Below are 22,385 nucleotides of genomic sequence, written 5' to 3'. Positions count from 1 at the left end.
CACAACTCCCCTCGCCTGTTCAAGCCACTATTTAAACCCCTGCCTCTGTCACTCACTGCCAGATCATTGCCATGTCTACCCGCCCGTTTGGCTTGTCCTGTTCCCGGTTTCCCAGTCTGCCTGCCCTGCCTCGTCCTGCTAGATTTCCCCCCTCATCTCTTGTCTCATCCGTGGATTCCCTGTGCGTTCTAAGTGTCCTGTCTGATTTAAGTTTTCATTAAATTCCTGCTTCACTCTACTTCTGGTCTGGTCTGCGTTTGAGTCCTCACCACACCCGTAACACTAAACTAAGTTATCATCACTTAATTTATATACAATCATTTTTAATCAATTTATTATAGGTCAAGAAAGTGTATCATGTGTAATATATTCTTAAATGTTTCACAGAAAAATGAGACCCAGAAGAGTTTTTCCTGAAAAAGAAGCCTTCATTGCTTATGGGGAAGATAAAGACATGTTTTAGAAAATAATCATCAGTGAGGAGAAAGAATATCTGTTAATACTGTATGTACATTGGTACAACATTTCATTACATAAACTCAGTTCAGTTGCCAGTGAATTATAAGGCAGGAAATGTTTTGTTAGTCTCTGCATTCTATTATAACTATAATTGAGGATATATTATAACTTTTACATGAAGCCATGAAAGGTGCAGCCCAAAAATAGTTTAAAGGCATAGTTTGACACTGGTAAATGCACCTATTGGCTTTCTTGTCAGGGTTAGATATAAAAACCAATGACACTCTCATATTTGTAGACTAAAAACAAAACCAGCAGGCTGAAGTAAAACAAAACAAAAAAGCATGATGCTCTGGTGTCCTAGTTGTTTTATAACTGTGGACAGAGCCAGGTTAGCTGTTTCCCCATTATTCCACTCTTTATGTGCAGCTAAATTTAGGCTGTTGTGTATAGAGAAGGGTATTGACCTTCTCATGTAACTCTCAGCAAGAAAGTTTTAAATGATGAATACTCTCTGCCATAATACATTGTGTACAGAGTTGTGATTAATTATATGGTTTTCTAGAGTAATTGTTTTCAAAGCAAGCCTTTTCTTAATCCAAACCCTTAAAGTAATGATGTATATATCGTCATCAAGTGTTATAATTGCTGAGATTATTAATTATTATTATTAGTTGGTTGTTCATGGTATGTGATGACGGTTGCAACATTTATTACACTTGTATTACACTGAATATAACATAATTAATGAATTAATTCCCTTTCATAATATATTACCCAGGTTATGGGGTAATTGCCACCGAAACCATTGAGCAGGGAGAATTCTTGCTTGAGTGTGTTGGAATACACATCACTGGTTTGGAAGGAGAGGCCCTTTTCAAAGAGTATTTTGATACAGATGCAGCATTTTTGTATTTCTTAAGTATTTAAGTACTTAAGTAGTATATTCTTAATTTAACCCTGGTTATTGGTTATGTTGTTCTCCTGCCTTCTGGGCATCCATTTAATTGAATACAGTGCCAAAACTAAACTTAATACATCCACTAAAGTTGATTATTTTGTTTAATACTTTGCTACATAAAAAAAAAAAATTGTTTCAAGAGACTTCTTTCTTCACTAAGTAGCCTGTTAATAGCCCCCCTACAGTCTGAAAGACAGGCTTGGGGCTGCAAGCCATTCACTTAATGGAGTGTTTAAAACGTGTATGAATGAGTCGTTAAAATCCCTGCTCCAGCCTGCAGGATCAGTGCCGAGCATGGACTTAAACACACACGGTCAAGTTCCCACTTGGCTAAAATTTAAAAAAACAAACGAGAGGGTTTTAGACATGATTTTAGCTTGATTTAAAGCATGACCATCAGGGGACCTAAAAAATGTCCCCCGTTTGCAATGCCGTCCCATGTTGTACTGTGTAACGACACCTAAGTCCACTGTTAATAGGTAGGTGTAAGTGCACACACGTGCATACACCAACATCAAATGAACACAACCCCTGACTCTTTGTTCTTTGACTAAACGGTTGTAATTGTCATTTATTCATTGTTTTTTTCATCTTTTTGTTCTCATTTGTCTCGTAATAAAGGAGATCACTGGTGCCATAAAATGTCTTGATCAGGAGCACAAAAATGCTAGTAGCCATAAAATTGTCTGATATTCTGGCCAAGAAAATACTTTGATACCTGTTGGTCTATTGAACTAAGGAGCTCTCTGACCATGGAGAGAGCCTGGGCCAGAGAGGAGGCTTCTTCTTCATCATCTGGAAGAGAAAAAAAAAACATGACTGTGGAGGTACAACAACCTAAGGCAACAGACAGTGCAGAAAGATTAATGTTAAGCCACTGTTGACATTCATCAATGTCAACCCTTAAACTCATAGACAGACAGAAAGTTCTCCTCCATGAATCTACTATCATAGAACCAGCAGATCTAATATTTCTCTCATAAAGATATTGCACAACTTAATTTTGCTTTTTATCTGTGCAGTGTAGCCTCCACTGAATCAATCAAATATCATTTAACAAGGAAGCTGCAATAATGATTTGTACTACTTTATAATAGACGACAAATGAGAAGATTGGAAGGAGCTGATTGGCTGGCCTGAAATCCATGTTGCCATGATGCCAACGGTTAGACACAGGTAGAAAACATCTCATTTGTAAAAGTAAAGCAATTTATGTTTTATATATTACTATTCTTAAGTATTGTAATACAGGCCCGTGTTGTGAGCAGAACCATGTTGGAGACTGTCATAGTGAAAACGCTAATTAAGTATGCGTTGGCACTGATGTATTAGGTGTGCTTCAAAGTGACTTATGTGGCGGAGAGTCATGTTGAAGCACTCTGCACACAGCCCAGAGGATAATCCTGCAAAAATCATTTTTATTTATTTTATTTCATGTAGAATAGTTAAAAGTGCAAACGGTAAATAAACCTGAAGGATTTTACATGGGGTAGCTTAGTGGCATCATTGTCATAACAGAGCCAGAAATAAAGTCAAAGTTCAGGGTAAATCTCATCACACGTCTCAAGACTATAGCTTTTATTATTCACCCCAATAGTTTAAGAAACCTTTATTTAAATAAATAAATTGATAATATAATGAATCATTATATACAAATAATTCAGTGTTTGCGCCCATTGGCAGTTTATTCACCATCAGTTGTGGGAACGTGGCCAAAATATGACTTTATAACAGTAATTTATTTATTTAATTTAGCTCTCCTTAATTTGATCGCTGAAGCAAACCTGTTGAAAACGCACAACCTTTACTCTGAAGGCGAGCCGCCTCTGTTTCCGACTCTCAACTTCCTTTTCATTATTAAATTTTGATAATGGAACAAGCTGACATTTTGGCGCGCTTAATTGCATTGCACGTGTTTATTCAATGCAACAATAACACAGGCCAAGCATTAATCGCCTTGAGGCAGCATCGGCTATCGAACAACAAACTCACACGTAGCAGAATACATTTACATGAACACAAGTAGACCAATGAGATTAGGTAATACTCCTAAACTGACATTGTTCATTATTAAACAACGTGAACAATGGCAAATTAATTCAACTTCGTTCACGGACCACATGCCTAGTGTTGCCTGATTTGACTTTGCCATAGATTATAAACCTATTATGATTGGGATTATTCACCAGTGGTATTATCCAGAATGCGCTGAACAAGGACAGGATACTTGGAGATCCGCTGAGTCACCAACAAGATGCACTCCTGAACACCATGGCAACGTAGCAGGGGTCCGCGACTCACCCGCTGCCCAGTGACAGAGAGAGAGAGACACACACTGACAAAACTACCATGGCTGACTTTTTTTCATTTAGTTTGAAAGGCAACCTTGAGGATGAGACCACTGTCTTGTAACATACATAAAATAAGGCAAATGTACTGACTGGAAATACCTGAATCAAAATCTTCTATACATACTTCTCTATTTATGGCAAGAATGTCAGATTAGCTACCACTGAAGAGGAGAAGCAGTTTACATTACATAACAGTCATTTAACAGACGCTTTTATCCAAAGCGACTTACAATTCAGAGTCTATCACATTTCACAACTACGGGAGCAATTTGGGATTAAGTGTTTTGCTCAAGGACACATCGACATGCGACTAGCAGAGCCAGAGCCGGGGATTGAGCCGCCAACCCTCTGATTGAAAGACGGCCATCCTATCCACTTAGCCACAGTCGCCCTGTGTTTACTGCATTTACCAGTTTACTGCCTAATCTTCAGTTTACCTCTTCTGTGCTCAACTCAATCAACAGCCACCTGCCGGATACTACGAGTATGTGTGGACTGACAAAGGCCCCTGTTCTATTCCAATCTCTAGTGAGCATTAGTGACATTATCTTTGTTTTGGTTTACTTTGATGGCATTTAACCATAGCCTGTATGTACGAAGTAGACAGTCATGTGACATCACCCATTGATTTGTGAACTCTGGTTTTGAAGCCTTGAGTTTTGCATTTTGGTCAACGCCATCTTGGTTTTTGGCCACATCTGTTTTTTGCAAGCAAAAGTGACACGAGAGGGTGGAGCTGAATACAACACTGAATATGACACATTTAGGTGACAGAAATGTTTCAGTTAACTTTTGTGAACTGAAAAGACAACCTGCTTTATGATCTATAATACTTTAGGACGATAATTTACTAAATGAACACTGTGCTGTATTGAAGAGACTTCAAACTAACAATTGAGGATATAAACTCATGCAATACAATGTTTACTGAGGTAATAAATAAAATAAAGAAGTAGGGACCTTTTCTAATAGACTTCTATACTTATATGCTCTTTACTAAACTCAATCTATACTTGCAACCAGAGGAGTTAGAAAGAATGCAAATTTTCAGAAACGGAGATGGTCGCCTGCATTTATGAATTGAGAATACCCTGTGTTGTTCATCAAGGCAGAAAAATGTGAGTTTCCTGTGTCTATTGTATTGTTCCCAGGTTCATTGTGTCACAAAGTGCACACCCTGACCTTTCCTAACCCAGTTTGTCAGTTCATGGTGGAAGTGGATAGGTCAGATGTTGGGGTGGGAGCGATCCTGCCCCATCATCAATGACCACAAACATCCCCTTATGCCATCTTCTCCTAACAGCTCTTCCCCATATAGAGAAACAATGCCATCAACAACTACCTGCTTGCAATTAAACTTAACTTAAGATATTTCATGTAGGAAGCAGAGTAGCCTTTCCTGAAGTGGACTGATTGTAAGAACCTTTAAAACAACCAAGCATCTGAACTCCTTGCAAGTTAGGTGGGCCCTATTCTTCAACCAGTTCAACCTCAACTTGTCTTATCCCCCAAAGCTTTATATGACCTATTTGTCACTTCCAGGCCTGCAGAGATCCTGCCTGCCTCCTGCACTGTGCTCCTTCCAGGGACATCAATCATAAGGTGAAGTAATCACACCATCAAGATGTTCCAGTGGGGAAAGGCTTCCCACGTTGTAGTAGTTTTCCCAAATTTAAACCAAAAAGTTGCATGAGTATCACACCCCACAAAGGATACAGGCAAACAGAATACAGATACTTTACCCCCAGTTATTTTTTTCGACACACAGATTCATAAATAAGGGCAGAATAGTCAAATCAAATGAACTCAACCACACCACAATTTCAATATTTAAATGTTATATTAAAGCAAAAGAAAACATGCTTGTTTATAATTCAGTCCAGTTCCTCTGCATCAGTTCAGTTTATAAAAGAAACACAAAATTCCTTTTGCCAGTACAACTCACTTCAGGTAATTAAAAAAAAAATACTCCACTTTGGGATTTGCAGGTGGCCAGCTCACAAACCATAAGAATCAACAAACTGTGCAAGCCCCTTTCCGCCACTGTGATGAAAAAATAAAGATCCTGTAAGTTAGAATGAGAAACTTTCTCATAATTATGACTTACTATCTCATAATTATCACTTAGCATCTCATAAATATGACTTAGCATCTCATAATTATGACTTAGCATCTCATAATTAGGACTTTGGAAGGTACCTTCTCCTCTCTCTCTCTCTGGCTCTGCAGTAGCACCGAGATCAAAAATTGGCTGATGGTATGCCACTGTGGTTCAGCGGCATATGCCGATCACTGGAGTGGTTTGCCGCTGTGTACCTTGTATTGCCTAATGGTATATTATGTGTTAATAACGCAAGGTGCCGTTTGAAAGTGGAATGGTCGAACACGACCACACATTATATTAATGTCGCAGAATATTTGAAGAGGCATACATGGTATATTATGTATTATTCATCATAAATACTTTAAATGAGTAAAGTGTTATGGTGTGTTTCTCTATTTAAGGCAGATCACTCAGGTCAAGCCGCACAAAAAGCATACCACTATGATTCAACGACATTTCACTGGCGGCATACCACTCCAGTCTAGTGGCATTTACCATTAAGTGCCGCCCCACTATTGCACATAAGCTGTTTTCTACCGACATAGATGTGATTGGCATATACGTTGGGGTATTTTTCTCTCCATGATCTATTGGATTGTCTAAAATGACAATTTGTGTTGATTACATGAAAAATAGTATGGCATGGCTCAAGTCTGCAGTAGTAGGTTCCTAAACATGCCAGAAGGGGGCACTGTAGAATTACAGACCAGAGGTGACAACATTATGTCTATAGTTCTATAGTGCCCCCTTCTGGCAGTTATAGGAACATACCACTGCAGACTCGAGCCATGCTGAAATATACAGTGAAACTATCTGTCTCGGTAGAAAACTGCTTATAAATGATAAATGGACTGTCCTTGTACGCTTTTCTAGTCTTCGGACCACTCAAGTGCTTTAACACTACATGTCATCATTCACCCATTCACACCCATTCATATACTGATGACAGCAGTGGCGGGCCATGCATTTTATACCTGGGCCTTCACTGCTGTCCTGCAGCTGAAACACAGCTACGGTCATTATTTGTTTCGTGTAAAAATGAAGCCAACACCTATCTGCAGAGAATACGCCGGGAGTGCGTCTCCTCTCTGCTCTGACTGCAGCTGGGACTGCTGCGCGAGTTATCGCCTGTGAGCTTTGGGGCGGAGGAGGGGCAGCACCCGCTGCTCGTTCACGACAGTAACTGTAGAACGGTAGTCCTTTAACGTCACAAAAGTCTCCAATAACACCAGAACAAGTCGCCAGATTTGTCACTAGTAGCTTTTGACAAAAAAAGTAGCCATGAGGGTTTAGAAAGTCACCAGATTTAGCGGGAAAGTCGCCAAGTTGCCAACACACAGAGGTGAAATCTGATTGGATAAAAGCTCTACTTAAAACAAGCTGCACTGGAAGCAGAGCAACTGAGGAAGACAGTAGCTGTGCAATGAGAAAATAAGATGATGGGAAAAATATTTTTATAAATTATAATACATGTAGTGTATTTAAGGAAAAATATTAAATTATAAAATAGCTATAACTTTGTGATTCTGTTTAGGCCAGCAGAGAAGGCATTGCAGGCCCTGACAGCCCACCACTGGATGACAGGGGCTAACATGCAAGGAGCCACCTGCCCATCAGGACTATCTAACATACATACAACATTCACACACTGAAGGCACATCTACGGGAGCAATTTGGGGTCAAGTGTCTTGCCCAAGGACACATCGACATGGACTAGCGGAGCCGATCCTCTGACAACCCTGCTCTAATCAGCCACAGTAGAGCCCCCTTATAAGCCAATAGTAGGGCGTCACTTAACTTACTAAATAGAACGAGAACAGGAACTTACTCATGAAACAATAACTGTTCACAGAAACAAGTTAAACCTGAACTTAATGAATAGAACGAGAACATGAACTTACTGACATAATCCAGTTGACCTGAATTTACTGGTACTTTACTATAGAGAGAGAATTAGAACTTACTAATAAAACAAGACCCATTATTGCAGGTACACAAACTATGTAGAAATGCACCAGGAGGAGAAACCTCTGCTTCCTGCCTGTTCCTTAAATTGTCTCCAGTCATGGCTGCCTTGCCATGGATGGTCCCCTCCACCACATCTAGTTCCACTAAGTCCCCTTTTATAAGGATATGTTGTGGAGGCACAGATGTTTTATGTAACTGCATAATGTTAATTAAAGTTCAACTTAAATTAATTTTAGTGCTATATGAATGCTTTATAAAGCTTTTCATTCATTGTTTTTCATTTATTGTTTTTACTTTAAAAAAAAGAAGATTGTACCACTTTGCTGCTTGTTTTCCCTATCTGCTGCTCAGCAGTTTATGCTCTAAACCTGACTACCACACATCTGGCCTTGGCTTGATGCCTTTTCTGAACTGGGTTTTGTTCCGGCTCCTCGTATGGGGTCATCACGTTGATGGGTGTGGCCATGCATGGATAACCTCTATCCCCAATGATGAACCAGCCAAAAGGTGTTTAGAGCTGCTGTACATAAATGGAGCCCCACCAGGAAAAGAAAAGTACGACTTTAATTTTTAATTGGCATGTTGAAGAATGGATTGTTAAAAATACCTTCTGAGACAAACAGCTTGTCTTGTTAGAAATGTACTTATGATTATGGATTATCTTTGAAATCGAATGCCTCCGACACCACACGATAGGAAGTGGTACCAGCCAGCCAGGTGTAGCGACAGGATGTTAAAAGTTAACTATCGATCTATAGTGGGCAGTTTTGACTACAGCCATCACCTTCAGAAGCTGATTTTGATTTTCCGTTACGGTATGAGTTTGCCAGTGTTAGCGAGAATTCCCCAAAAAATATAAACAGTTTAATTCTACTAAAAATTGGGCAAGAGACGCCAAAAAACAGCTGGGACAAACCACGAAAAAAGCAGGTGGCAACCTCCGGCTCTCAAAAGTGAAGCCAGAGCTGGTGTCTTAAACCTGCATTCTCTCGTATAGCACTCAGTTAATATAGAAGTCTATGAGAAAATGACTCTACTTCGCTCCAGATTTATTACCTCAGTAAACATTGTAAACATGAGTTTATGGTCTCAGTCTCTAGTTTCAAGTCTTCTTCAATACAGCATGATGTTCATTTAGTAAATTATGGTCCATTTAGAGTCAAACAGACCATAAAGCTGAGTATGCTTTAGGGCGTGGCTACATTGTGATTGACAGGTTGCTACCATGGATTGTCTAGCCTGGGAGTTGTCCCTGTTTTCTTCTGACAACTTTAACTCTTTCAACTAATGAAAATGAATTGTAAATGGTCTTGATCAGTGCTTGGTTGTTCCTAACTCCACCATCTTGTGTCACTCCTGGTTCCGAAAACCAAGATGGCGATGGTCAAAGCGCCAAACTCGAGGCTTCAAAACCGTTGTCAACTCACCTATGGGTGACATCACATGTTCTCATACCAACTGGTATACATTCTGACACTTGGTCTGGACCCTTGGCGTCCCTTTCTAACACATCAAAGTATGACATAGTATAATTATTCATGTTTGTTGACCTCCACTCATTCGTCTCACACGGACAATCAAGGGTGCCTTGCGCATCGGTATCAGACGCCAGGGGGTGGGACAAAGCGACAGTATTTGGCCCTGATACTGAGAATGGGCTGACTTCTTGTATACAGTCTATAAAAAAATAGGCAGGCCCAACATTTAGGCGGGCCCAACATCAAATAATGCAAGCATCGTTATTTGATGCATTGGTTTGAGAATGTGTTGCGGCCCTTGAAGAATTTAACATTATTTTATATTTTTCTAAATGTTGGGCCTGCCTATTTTTCAGTGGCTTCAAGCTGCAAACTATGACACTCTATGTAAAGACTGTGGTTGACGTTAACTTGACTAACTACACTCGCAAGTCACTTGACTAACAACTGACGTGACAAAATATCAACTTTACTTTTAGTTTCACACAGAAACAGGAGTAGCGGCCTTCAAGATGATAAATGTGTTTGCTTGACTTATCCACTTCCCCTCCTTCCACCCTGTCAGAATCAGAATCAGAACCGTATATTGCCAATGTATGTTTCACATACAAGGAATTTGTCATGGCGGGTGGTGCATAACATTAGACAATAACATTAAACAATGACATTAAACAATCAACAACAATCAACACAGTGCAAGAAATAGAAACATATTAAAATGTACAATAGAATATAGAAGAATATAAAATAAAGTGCATAACAAACAGATAACAGTACTTTAAACAAGTGTAATGTAAGTATAATGTAAAAGTGACAAGTGTATTTAAATATGAAGGGATGTGCAGGGGAGTGACCGGTAGGAAATTGTCCTGGGGATGACAGAGTCAGTGGGGGTCCCGGGCTCTGTTAATGAGCCCGACTGCAGAAGGGAAGAAACTGTTCGTGTGGCGTGAGGTCTTGGTCCTGATGGGCCGCAGCCTCCTACCAGATGGAAGGGGCACGAACAGTTTGTGTCCAGGATGAGAGGGGTCGGCTACAATCTTTCTTGCTCGCTTCAGGGTCCTTTAAGTGAACAAGTCCTGGAGGGACGGCAGATTGTAGCCAATCACCCTCTCGGCAGAGCGAATGTGTCACGGTTTAGGCTTTGGCCCCTGTGTCTGTGTGTTTCCCCTGATTGCACTCATCCTACTCACCTGCCCAGTCCACCCAGCTGCCTTCAATCTTCTCATCACCCAACACATATATACTCCCCTGCTTTGGTTGTCAAATCATCTTTGTTCGTTCCCCTGTCTGTTCCAGCATTGTGTCTCCCTCGTGTCTGCTGTGCTCCAGCGTTTGGTCCTCGTGTTTGCTCCTGGTTTGTACCTTTGCCTTTTTTTGTTACTTTGCCTTTTTTTATGACTTGGCCTTTTTTTCAGTTTTGCTCGCTCCCTGTTGGAGTCGCTTTAAGTTTTTGTTTATTTCTCTTTTAATGACCAGTAAAGATTCTTATTTCTAAACTTCACCTCCTCTCCAGTGTTTCTGTCTGCGATTGAGTCTCTGATCTGCCCCTCGGACGTAACAGAACGATCTGACCATGAAAGACTCAGCAGACCAGTTTTGGGGAACCCGCTTGGCCAGGGGAGGGCCTCGGAGCTTCCAGAAAGCTAACCCCGAGCTAAGCCACCCTTCCACCTATAAGAGGACAAAAATGGACTCAACAGACCACTGTTTGGTGTGCTTTTCCCCAGAGTGGTATGAACAGTTTATGGGATATCGCCTTGTCCAGAAGGTGAACCGTGATGTGTTGGACTCAGCGGACCAACATTTTGAGTGCTTTTCTGCTGAGTGGTATGAACAGTTTACGGGAACCCGCCTGGCCTTGGGAGGGCCTCATGGTTTGCCATCTGACTCCAGCTCCCAGTGTCCGGTTGGAGGTCCGACCGACTCCGTATGGAGCTACCGCTGCAGTGAGTTCCAGTTCCTGTTCCTGCCGCCTCAGTTCCGCAGTGAGTTCCAGTTCCTGTTCCTGCCGCCTCGGCGCCGCAGCGAGTTCCAGTTCCTAGCGCCGCAGCTATCCCCAGAACCGGATGCCGCCGCCTCAGCGCCGCGGCTATCCCCGGAACCGGCCGCCGCCGTCTCCGAGCGACAGGGACCTCCAGTTCCAGCCGCCGCCGTCTCCGAGCGGCAGTGACCTCCAGTTCCAGCCGCCGCCGTCTCCGAGCGGCATCAACCTCCAGGTCCAGCCCCCGCCGCCGCCACCCAAGAGCCGCTGCGACCTCCAGTTCCTGCCGCCGCCGAACCGCAGCGACCTCCAGTTCCGGACTCTGCCTCTGAGCCACAGCGGTTTCCAGTTCCTGACCCCGCTGCCGAATGCCAGCGATCATCTGTTCCTGACCATTTAATGAACTGTCTGTATTTGGGGAGTTCATGGCAGAGGTTTCCTTTGTTAAAGTCTCCAAGGACAATAACTAAAGATGTGTCCGCTCCACACACTGTATCTGTTCGGCGAGTGTCCGCTGTGCTTCCTGCACGTTGCCCTGCAGCGGCATGTAAACACCGACCAGTATGAATGAAGCGAACTCACGTGGGGAGTAAAAGAGTTTACAGTTTATGATGAACGATTCCAGATCAGGAGAACAGTGCTGTATAATCACTTTCACGTCGTTGCACCAGCCACTGTTGGAGTAGAAACGGATTCCTATATCTTTCGATTTGCTGGAGAGCTCCGTGTCGCGGTCCGCTCTGAACAGCTGGAAGCCAGCCAGCTGGAGCGCGGAGTCGGGAATCGATCCACAGAGCCAGGTCTCAGTGAAGCACAAAATGGAGGATGAAGTAAAGTTTCTGTCTCTCCCCACCAGTAGCTGAAGTTCGTCCAGTTTGTTGCACAGTGAGCGGACGTTGGAGAGAAATATGCCCGGCAGCGGTGTGCAAAATCCATGTGTACAGAGACGCACAAGCGCGCCGGCACATTTCCCTCTCCTACGGCTCTTCACTGCATGAGTTAAGGTGAGCATATCTTTGACGAGAACGTCCAGTAATTCCACAGAAGTTAACAGAAACGTTGGAAGTAAGTACGCTGGAGTTGTTCCCCTGATGTTTATGAGCTCATCTTTGGTGAAAGAGCTCCGGGAATCGCAGTAGAAAACAGTATTTACAACAAAAACAATGAGCACTCATTTATAATGCTGTCTATTTTGATGTTTTTAATGTTTTTGTGCCTGTCTCACCCGTATGAAGCACTGTAACTTCTTGTCTCTGGCCAGCAGTTCCTTGTACAATTTGACAGCCTTCAAGTGGCGGCTACAGAACTCGGCGTAGGTCTTCCGCATCTCATCTGCACACTGGCCTGAGAACTGGCAGACAACATGCACAAGTTAATTTGTCTGTGAACATGAGTGTAAAGTCACTGTTCAGACCTCTGCTACGAAGCGGGATTTGGGCTTAGCGAGGTAACTTCAGGGTCGAGAGACAAGAGATCAACTGTATAAAAGCATTGCCTACTGACCAATCAAAGCTTGGTACGTGGAAGGTTCGATTAGATTGATCTACTGTACATGTAATGATAGTCAGATCTATCATGCTCTATATGAAGCAGTTATATTATAAATCAGTTATATTATTTATTAATGAAGTTATATTATTACTTTACACATTCACATCCATCCTGCATTAGTCATTAGTGTTACTTTCAGCCTGTTTGTCTTCTTTGTATTTCCCCCCTATTATAGTTGTCTCTTGATTTGTAAAATGCACCGCTCTTCTCACAGACTTGTCCATGTTTGTGATTGGTAATATGCTGCATCACCGCCCTTTCAGCAAATATTTTTATGAAAAATAACAACTGAATAGCAATAGCACAAAAATCATGATTTAAAAAAAGCTAATATAAAATATTATTATAAATATATCATCTTTGTGGTTATATGAGCAATTAATTGCAAATATTAACTTCAATATAACGAATAAAATAACATGAAGACAGTTCCTGTCATTAAATATCTATTACTAAGAAAAAAATGATATACAGATGTCTTTGTGAACATGCGTTCAACTCATGTTGGACTCATTCATTACTGTTATGACACTAGTCTCGATTGTAGTTAGAAACTTCTGCCAAACTATAGAATTACACAACTACTTAATGTAATGACCAAATACAGTTACATTTTGGTTTCAGTTCTGTGTCACTCTGAATGGTTGTGAAAATGCATGGCAGCCACCTGCTCTAGTAGTATGTCCCCCAGCTGGTGAATGGTGAAGTTGCGGCTGGATCCAGAGTGCAGGCTGCTGTTGCGGCGCAGGAGAAGCTGTGCCAGGAAATGGGAATGTATCCTGATCAGCTGGTCCAGGCAGGGGAACATGGCATACACGGTGCACAGGTCCAGCTGAAGCTCCTCCAGCATGCCTTGCCGGAACACCCTCTCCATGATATGCAGCGTTCGCATGTGATGCAGCTCTGTCTGAATCAGCTCTGAGAGGGACACACACACTTCAAGGTCCTGTATCATGTAGCAGTCATGCAGTACAGAAAGAAATGAAAGAAATTAAACTTGACATTATTGTATTATGTCTAGCTACCATGTAAATACCATCTATGTACATGTAGTACTTTCATCTAGCTACTGTATATTCAGCAATACATAAAATGTCTGGGTTAAAAAAATGAAAGCAAAATCAACTGCAATTGTCACCATAGATGACATCCTGCCTCTTGATGACATTTTTGCGGTGTGCCTGCAAGTAGCTGCTATCCACAGCCATGCTCCATGAGTCAGCCTTAAAGTCCTGGCCTTCCAGTTCCAGATCCTCCAATACTGCAGTATAGTAGATGTCTCCTAAATAAGAGAAACCCATCAACATCAAAGATCACAGGCTGAAAAAATGATTTTAGAGCTCTAATCTTTCAAGGAATGAAAATACTTCTGTATCTTTCACATGTTTGTAAGAAGAACCAATGTCAGCAGATCATGCTGCAAGTCCAACTGAAATTACAATCTATTATCCCCTTTTGGAATGTGACTAAGTACATGAACTCAAGTATCTTTTAAGCCCAGTATTACTTGAATATTTTCATTTAATAATACTTCATACTTCTATTCCACTACATGTCTGAGGGAAATATTAAGCTTTTTTACTCCACTACATTTATTTGACACTTATAGCTACTACTGGTTCATTTTCAGATTAAGATTTTTTGATGCTAAAATATGTTGATCTTATAAAATATGATGCAGTGCTATGACAACTAGTAGTTTACTGTAAAGTACAAACTATAATGTTGCTTACATGTATTCATAGGATATACCTAAAAAATAACATGCCACTGAAGGAGAAGGTACTTTTGATACTACTGCTTTCAAAGAATTTAGGACTTTCATATTTAGGTCCCTGTATATATACAGCCATTTACTTTGACCTTAGTCACTTCTCACAAATCGGTCATATAACCATCTACTGACCTAAATCATTCATCTCATGCAGCCATGTACTGTACATAAAAATGATGTTCCCATACAGCGAATTGTCAATTACATTTCTAGAGAAATATATTTTCTCCCAGATTGCATTCTTTTTTACGTACAACAAATATGTTTATAATCATAGTGCGCGCAAGTCTGCATAGAGAGGAAATGGAGGCGGACAGGTAGGAAACACAGGACTTTCACCCAGGAGACCACTGTTTGTGTCCTGTGTGTAACTAAAGGTTAATGTTAACTTATTTAAATTTACGTTCATAACCGAAATATTGTAACAAATGTACTTATTTTAAGCTTAACCATGATGTTTTTACTAAACCTAACCACATTTTTTTTTTTGCGCTAATTAAGCTTTGGTCAAACAAACAGGAGCGATCTTGGCCCTATCCACTTCTATGGTAAGTAGCTAGCAGAATAGCGAATTAGCTGGCTTTGTTGATGTATGTGAAGGTCTGTGTTCAAACTTTTAAAAAGGAATTAATTGAAATTACATCATACATTTACTCGTTAACCAAACACCACCCGTTCACAGCATTTGAATCAATAATTTTGCTGCAATGAAGCTAACGGAGGCATTTGACATGTTGGATATTTTGATAAAAATAATGTAGTTATAATGTTTAGGGGAAACTAAATGTTGGAAATGTGTTGCCTGTATTTCTTAAACTTGTACAGCAGTTTTCAGGAAGGAGTGTGGCCTAGCTGTCACAGTCTCGGTTTTGGTTTAGTTTGTTTCCTGTTTTATTTTGAATTCCCCTGCCTGTTGTGTCCCTTGTTCACTTCACTTGCTGCCTTTGTATGTTTTCCCGCCTGTGTGATGTCTGCCCCGCCCCTAATTGAATCCTCCTGTGTCTAATCACCTGCACCTCCCCAGTGTGTTTTCTGGGGAGGGTTCTCCCCACCCTGTTTTCTCTGGTGGGAGAGGAGGATGGAAGAAGGGAGAGAACAGGGGGGGTGAGGGAAGTTTGAATGGGAGTCAAAAATAATAAGAGAAGCTTGTAGGGAAACAGCTCTGATGAAGGAAATAGAGTTGTTCGAAGGAAGATTGTGAGGGAGGAATTTAAAATGATCCTTAAATTCAGAAAGGACAATGAGCATGTCGGTCTTAGCCCGATAGCTCTGTCTAGGGAATTGAGAAAGATTGGAGAAGTGGAAATGGCTAAAGTCTTGAGGGACGGAAGGTTATTGATAATATATAAAACGGAAGAACAGAAAAACAATGCTATGGATATAAAGTATCTGTAAGAAAATGATAAGTGAAAAAAGATCTGTGGGTGAGAATCGAGTGACACAAGGAGTGATAACAGGTATTCCTTAGACGAGGACCTCAAAAAACTCTAACGGAGTATTTATGGAGGAGAAGTGGGCAGAATGAAGAGGTTGCTAAGAACAGTTAATGGAGAAAGGGTTGATATCTGTTCTTATTGAGTTTCAGAACTCCATACTTCCTGAAAGAGTCAAAATCGGATGTATGAGTTTCCCAGTGAGGCCCCAGGAGGGACTCCCCCACTTCGCTGCTACAAATGCCAGAGGTATGGACATATAGCAGCAGTTTGCAAAGGGAAACAGAGATATCCTAAGTGTGGAGCGGATCACAGAGTGGAGGAATGTAAGGATAATTTGCAGGATAAATGCTGTAATGGTGGTGGCCATCACAGGGTAACATATGGTGGATGCGAAGTCAGGATGAGGGCTGTGAAAATCCAACAGGTAAAAGCAGGAAATAACATAAGCTATGCAAAGACTGTGAAGAGGGTACAAGGACAAAGAGTAATGAATGAAACACCTAACCAAGTTTTGAGAGAGAGAGACAAGTCTGTCGGAGGAAACCAATACAGCATAAGTTGGATAAATGAATACGTTTATAAATGAATCCTGGATAAATTAATCCTGTTTATTGCATATGTAATAAATTGTACTGACCAAGTCAAACACAAAACAGAGAAAATCAAAATAATAGTTAGGGGAGCTGAGAGTTTTTTGGGGATAAAAGATGTATCTTGTGAGCATATCTATAAAAGACTCTGAGAAGATGGGAAGCTAGGAGGCCCTGGGGATAGGACAGTATGATTGTACTACAATGGAACGCAAGAAGCTTATTAGCAAATGGCCAAGAGTTTAAATAATTCCTTAAAAAGAAACCAGAAATCATATGTGTTCAGGAACAACATTAGACTTTGTCATTAAAGGATATGATAGTATTTGCAGAGATAGAGTGGGGGAAATGGAGGAGGGTGTATAATATTTGTAAAACAAGGAATACAGTTTAAAGTTTTGGAGAAAGGAACAGAGCTGGAATATGTGATAATTGAAGTTTAGACAAGAGAAGGAACTATTAGAATTGCAAACTATTACAACCCATGTAAGAGACTTTCAATCAATTTAGGAATTAGGTGAATTAGCTGTACTGTTAGAAGGGAAAGTGATATGTTGTGGAGATTTTAATGCTCATAGCTCATTATGGGGTTATAGTAATGATGACAATGGAATGACAGAAGAATTAATGAACATAAAAATGAAAGTTACGAATGTAACTACGGTTCTATGAATCCTGGATGACCGCCAGAGGCAGTGCTTAACACTGGATATCTTCCGTCTCGCGCATGCGCAGGTCGAATATTTATACCAACAAAGTCACCTGTGACCTCGGATGACCCCCGTCGTCTATAAGTTCCGGTGTCATCCTGAGTTCAGTCCTATGGAATCTTCTCGCGAGTTCACGGGATTCCGAGTGACCAAGAACTCTGGCGGTCATCCAGGATTCATAGAACCGTAGTTACATTCGTAACTTTCGTTCTATTTCATCCTTACTGACCGCCAGAGGCAGTGCTTAACACTGGATGACTTATACCAAAAGAGTCACGAGGAATCACAAGTACCCACCTCATATAGCTCAGGCAGAGGAAGCTGGCCAAAGAACCCTCCCCAGTGGGTGAGGGGTGGCAACGTTCAGTCTGTAGTGTCTGGTGAATGTGCTCGGTGATGCCCATGAGGCCGCAGCACATATGTCTCCACGTCATGGGCACACCTCTCAGGGCTGCCCATGACGTGGAGACACTCCTGGTAGAGTGGCCCCTCACTCCGGATGGTAGAGGACGGTCGCTCGCCTTGTATGCATGGGCAATGGCCTCCACTATCCAGTGGGACAGGCGCTGTTTTGAAAGAGCACAGCCCTTCCTAGGCCCACCATAACTGATAAAGAGCTGCTCCGACCGCCGTATGCAAGCGGTGGCTTCCACATAAGCTCTGAGGGCCCACACTGGGCACAGCAGCCTTGACCTCTCCTCTCCCGATGGGGGGTCAAACTCTGCATAGGCTGGTTGATATGCGAGCGTGACAGCCCATTGGGTGAAACGCTGCATTAGGCCACAAAGTAACCCCCGATCCATCTGAGTTCCACCTCAGACACGATTCACTCACTGACAGGGCATGCAGCTCGCCTACACGTTTAGCTGAAGTGATGGCAAGGAGAAACACCATTTTGGTTGCCAGCCATCTCGGCTCTGCCCATGCCAGGGGTTCAAAAGGAGGCAAGCATAGGGTGTCCAATACCAAATGTAGGTCCCATGCAGGGGCCTTCGGGGCGTTCGGGGGACACAATCGCAGAGCCCCTTTTAGGAAGAGGGACACCAGTCTGTGGCTCCCTACTGTGCCATTGTTGACCCTAGCATGGTGCCATGAAAGAGCGGCCACGTATACCCTCAGGGTAGAGGGAGACCGGCCCTTATCTAGGAGGGACAGTACAACAGGCACTGCACCGGCTCCTTGTTCCGAACCACACACCAGTCAGAAAACAGCCTCCACCTGTTTTCGTACTGCAGACGGGTAGATGGTGCCCTGGCATTCAGGATAGTTCTTCTGACTGGCTCTATGCAGCCAGTCAGCAGCTGGTCGGGCCCTCCAGCGGCCAGACCCATAGTTGGAGGTGGCTGGGATTGGGACGCCAAATTCGACCTCCTAGTTGCGACAGGAGGTCCCTCCTGTCGGGGAGGCACCATGGTGTCCTGCAGCGGAGTCTGTGCAGTAGGGAGAACCAAATCCTGGCTGGCTATAAGGGGGCTACTAGCAAGAGTCTGTGGCCCTGTTGAAGAACTCTGAGAAGTGTTGGCAAGATCAGAGGGAACGGTGGAAAGGCATAAAGAAGCCCCTCTCGCCACGTGTGAGCCAGGGCATCCTGACCCAGAGGACTGGTCCTCTCCGTCAGGGAGAACCAATGGGGACAGTGGGTCAACATCTCCGAGGCAAAGAGATCCACCTCTGCCCTGCCGAAGAGACCCCAAATGGTCTGCACTACATCTGGATGAAACCGCCACTCCCCCGGTGGAGGCTTGAGACGGGACAGGAAATCTGCGACCTGGTTCCGTTCCCCTGGTAGGTACAGTGCCCGAAGGCTGGTAAGGCGAGGGGCAGCCCAAGTCAGAAGGGCACAGGATACCGGTAGTAACTCTGCGGATCTGGTGCCCCCTTGATGGTTTATGTGAAACACCGCAGACGTGTTGTCCGACCGGACAAGCACATGCTTTCCCCTCAAGTATGGCAGAAAATATTTGAGCGCTAGGTGCACGGCCCGTAGCCCTAGAACATTGACATGCTCTATGCGGTCGTGAGCAGACCACTGCCCCTGAGCAGTCCTGTTCTGCCACACTGCACCCCATCCTGAGAGGCAGGCATCTGTTGTGACCACCTCTCGGCGGAATGGGACCAAACCCATGGGGACACCGTTTGCAAGGTATGCTCTCTCCCTCCATGGGGATAGAGCAAGTAGGCACTGCTCCGATACTACTATTGCCCTGTGTCTGTGCCACTTGGCATCCAAGTGAACCTGTTCAGCCATCTCTGCAAGGGGCACAGTGACAGCAAACCTAAGGGAACGACAGCTGAGGCAGCTGTCAGTTTGCCCAATAGGCGGAGAAAAAGAATGTAGGGCAACCGCCTGCCCCCTTGGAAGGGAGAGAGGCTGTGGAGGATGCTGTCCACCCATTGGGATGACAGACAGGCACTCATAGTGACTGTATCCAGAGCCACACCAATGAAGGTTATGCTCTGAGAAGGGCTCAGGGAGCTCTTCTCCATGTTCACCCTGAGGCCTGACCGGGCCACGTGAGAGAGAAGGCGAGCAGTGTCCTGTGCCGCCTGAAGCTGGGATGGCGCACAGATCAGCCAATTGTCCAAGTACAGCAGTATTTTAGCAACGCACCTTGTGAACACCCGTGGGGAGAGGGAGAGTCCGAATGGGAGCACCCTGAACTGGAAGTGACCGCCTTGAAAGGCGAAGCGAAGAAACCGCCTGTGGTGAGGTACAATGGGAACATGGAAATAGGCATCCTTCAGGTCGACCGACGTGAACCAGTCTCCCCTGGAAACTGCCCGAAGGACGTCTGCTGTGGTCAGCATGTGAAATGGTAACACCTTCAGGAACTTGTTTAGTCCCCTCAGCTCTAGGATTGAGTGCAGTCCATTGCCTCTCTTTTTTACAAGAAAGTAAGTTGAGTAGAACCCCCCCGGGTTGTGACAGGGGGTCCACCCTCTCGATTGCACCCTTGACCAGGAGCGTGGCTAACTTCTGGTTCAGGGCTAGGGATTTTGCTGGATCGGTGATGCTGGTCATTTTGACCTGGCTGGAGGCTGGTGGCCGGCGTCGGAACTGAAGCTTGTACCCCTGGGTTAGGGTGGACACCACCCAGGGGTATAAAGCATGAGCTGCCCAGTAGCTGATGTGCTGCTGGGAGAAATAACCGACGGCCAGCCAGGAGACATCATCTCCTGTACCCCCTGCCTCTTGAGGCTCTGGGGGGGCGACTGGTAGTCCCCAAGTTCGGAGGTTGTCTAGGGGGGACATAGGTAGGGTTTTGTGGGTAGCGGCCCGGCCTCTCAGCGGTACGCTGAGGCCTGTGGCAGCTACTGGGGTGAGCTGGGGTCTGAAAACGGCCCCGGGGGGATGAAGTAGGACCCCTAGGTCTGCGGGGTGCGGGCATGTCCCTGCGAAGACCAGAGAACTGCCGCCTGGTCTGGTTAGCTTCAACAGTCCGCTGAAGCGCCTGTATAGCAGCTGACCCAAACAGCTCACCAGGTTCCACTGGGATAGTACGGAGGGTCCTCCTACATGTCTCAGACAGGGGTGACTGCGCCAGCCAAACCTGAGTCTGTACCAGGGTGGACATCAGCCGTCCAAGTTCCCTCGACATGAGCGCAAACGCCTGCAGTGAGGCATCACTGAGGCTGGTAGCGGAAGCGTCGGAAGTAGCCTGCTGCAGAGAAGCTGAGAGGGCAAGCATGAGGTGGGAGAGGGAGTTGCCAATACGACCCATGCGCGCTGCTGTGTCATAAGCCCTGGATAACATGTCATCTGTGACCCGACATTGGGGTCGAGGGCACCTGGCATCGGGCCTCAGGGTCTCCTCAGTGGAAACTATGAGGGACGCAATAATCGGCTCAACAGCTGGCATACGGCGAGGCCAAATTTTGCCGCGTCCTGCATGGCCGCCAGGGTTCGTCCATCTGATGTAAGACAGGACAGAGTCCTGGTGTCTCTCCAGCATGCATGTAGCTCCCTCAGATATTCTTCAGAGGGAGGAACAGCAAAGGTGGTGGGGGCAAGAACACACCTGAAGAAGGCACTCGCAGGCTGGGGTTCCAGCTGCTGTGTATCTAACTGTAGGCGTGCCAGTGCCATGCGAATGACAGACCCCATGGAGCTATCGACTGCCCCTTCCGAAGAGCTCTGAGCTGAGGAATGGGAGGCAGGTCCAGAAGCATGGGAGATCCGCTCTTCACTGTACTCAGTAAAGAGATTGGCTGATGCTGCCAGTGATATAACGTCCTCTTCTGAGCCAAGCTCAGCCGCGGGTGGATCTGGTGCTTCAGCCCCCCCTACACTAGGTTGGAGGGCCAGTAGAAGTGACTTCATTTGAGCTAGCTCGGTGGTCAGCAGGTCCACTCTAGAAGACAGCCCGCTGGGTTTAGCCCTCTTGGAGGGAACCCCTGCGGTTTCTGTGGCCCTGCGCTTGGAATGGGTAGGTTGGGCTGGATTCAACTGCCCTGAAAGGGGGAGGTCGACCACACCCGTAAGGTGTTCCGCCTCGGCGAGCCTAGCAGCCCTTACTGCTCGAGGCATGACGCCACAGTTCATGCATGGGTTCTCAGAGAGGCCTTCCCTCAGATGCTCGAGGCCAAGGCAAGAGGGGCAGAGGTCATGGCCATCATCAGGCTGTAGAGGAGCCATACAGGTCCTACAGCCGGGAAAGACAAACATGGCCGACTCTCTAGGTCAGTCTGAGCGGGACGCTCTGCTGAATGTTTGTGAGAACAGGCAGGGGACAGTCAGTGAGAGGGGAGCGAGGACACTCTCTTCACTAGGACAGTCGCTGCGGATATTGGTGTCCCACCAGTTAGCTTGAGCGAGAGCACTCTGCCACTGTGAAAAACGGACAAAAAAAAGAACACAGTCCTTACAGTGAGAGGGGAGCGAGGACACTCTTCACTTGGACAGTTGCTGTAACTCTTGGTGTACCACCAGTTAGCCTGATCGAGGGCACTCTGCTAACTGTGATATCCGTAATGTTTACAAACAATCAATGGACACAGTCCGAGTATTATCTCAGTCTA

At 44.4% G+C, this 22,385-nt stretch overlaps 1 protein-coding gene across 1 annotated transcript in view; it reads right to left on the bottom strand.

Annotated features, from left to right (window-relative positions):
* LOC116396590 (rho guanine nucleotide exchange factor 2-like) overlaps positions 1-22,385 on the bottom strand; it is a 48,316-nt gene that overhangs the window by 11,800 nt on the left and 14,131 nt on the right. Inside the window, exons 7-11 of the mRNA XM_031871277.1 lie at positions 13,995-14,138; positions 13,524-13,774; positions 12,531-12,656; positions 3,607-3,724; positions 2,139-2,215 (exon numbers count right to left, since the gene is read on the bottom strand). Of these exons, the coding sequence (XP_031727137.1) occupies positions 2,139-2,215; positions 3,607-3,724; positions 12,531-12,656; positions 13,524-13,774; positions 13,995-14,138 (716 nt within the window). The remainder of the gene's footprint in view (positions 1-2,138; positions 2,216-3,606; positions 3,725-12,530; positions 12,657-13,523; positions 13,775-13,994; positions 14,139-22,385) is intronic.

The sequence above is a fragment of the Anarrhichthys ocellatus genome, unplaced genomic scaffold (assembly GCF_004355925.1).
Source record: "Anarrhichthys ocellatus isolate YVR2014 unplaced genomic scaffold, GSC_Weel_1.0 scaffold57, whole genome shotgun sequence".
NCBI lineage: Eukaryota > Metazoa > Chordata > Actinopteri > Perciformes > Anarhichadidae > Anarrhichthys > Anarrhichthys ocellatus.
This window is presented reverse-complemented; position numbering and strand designations above follow the sequence as displayed.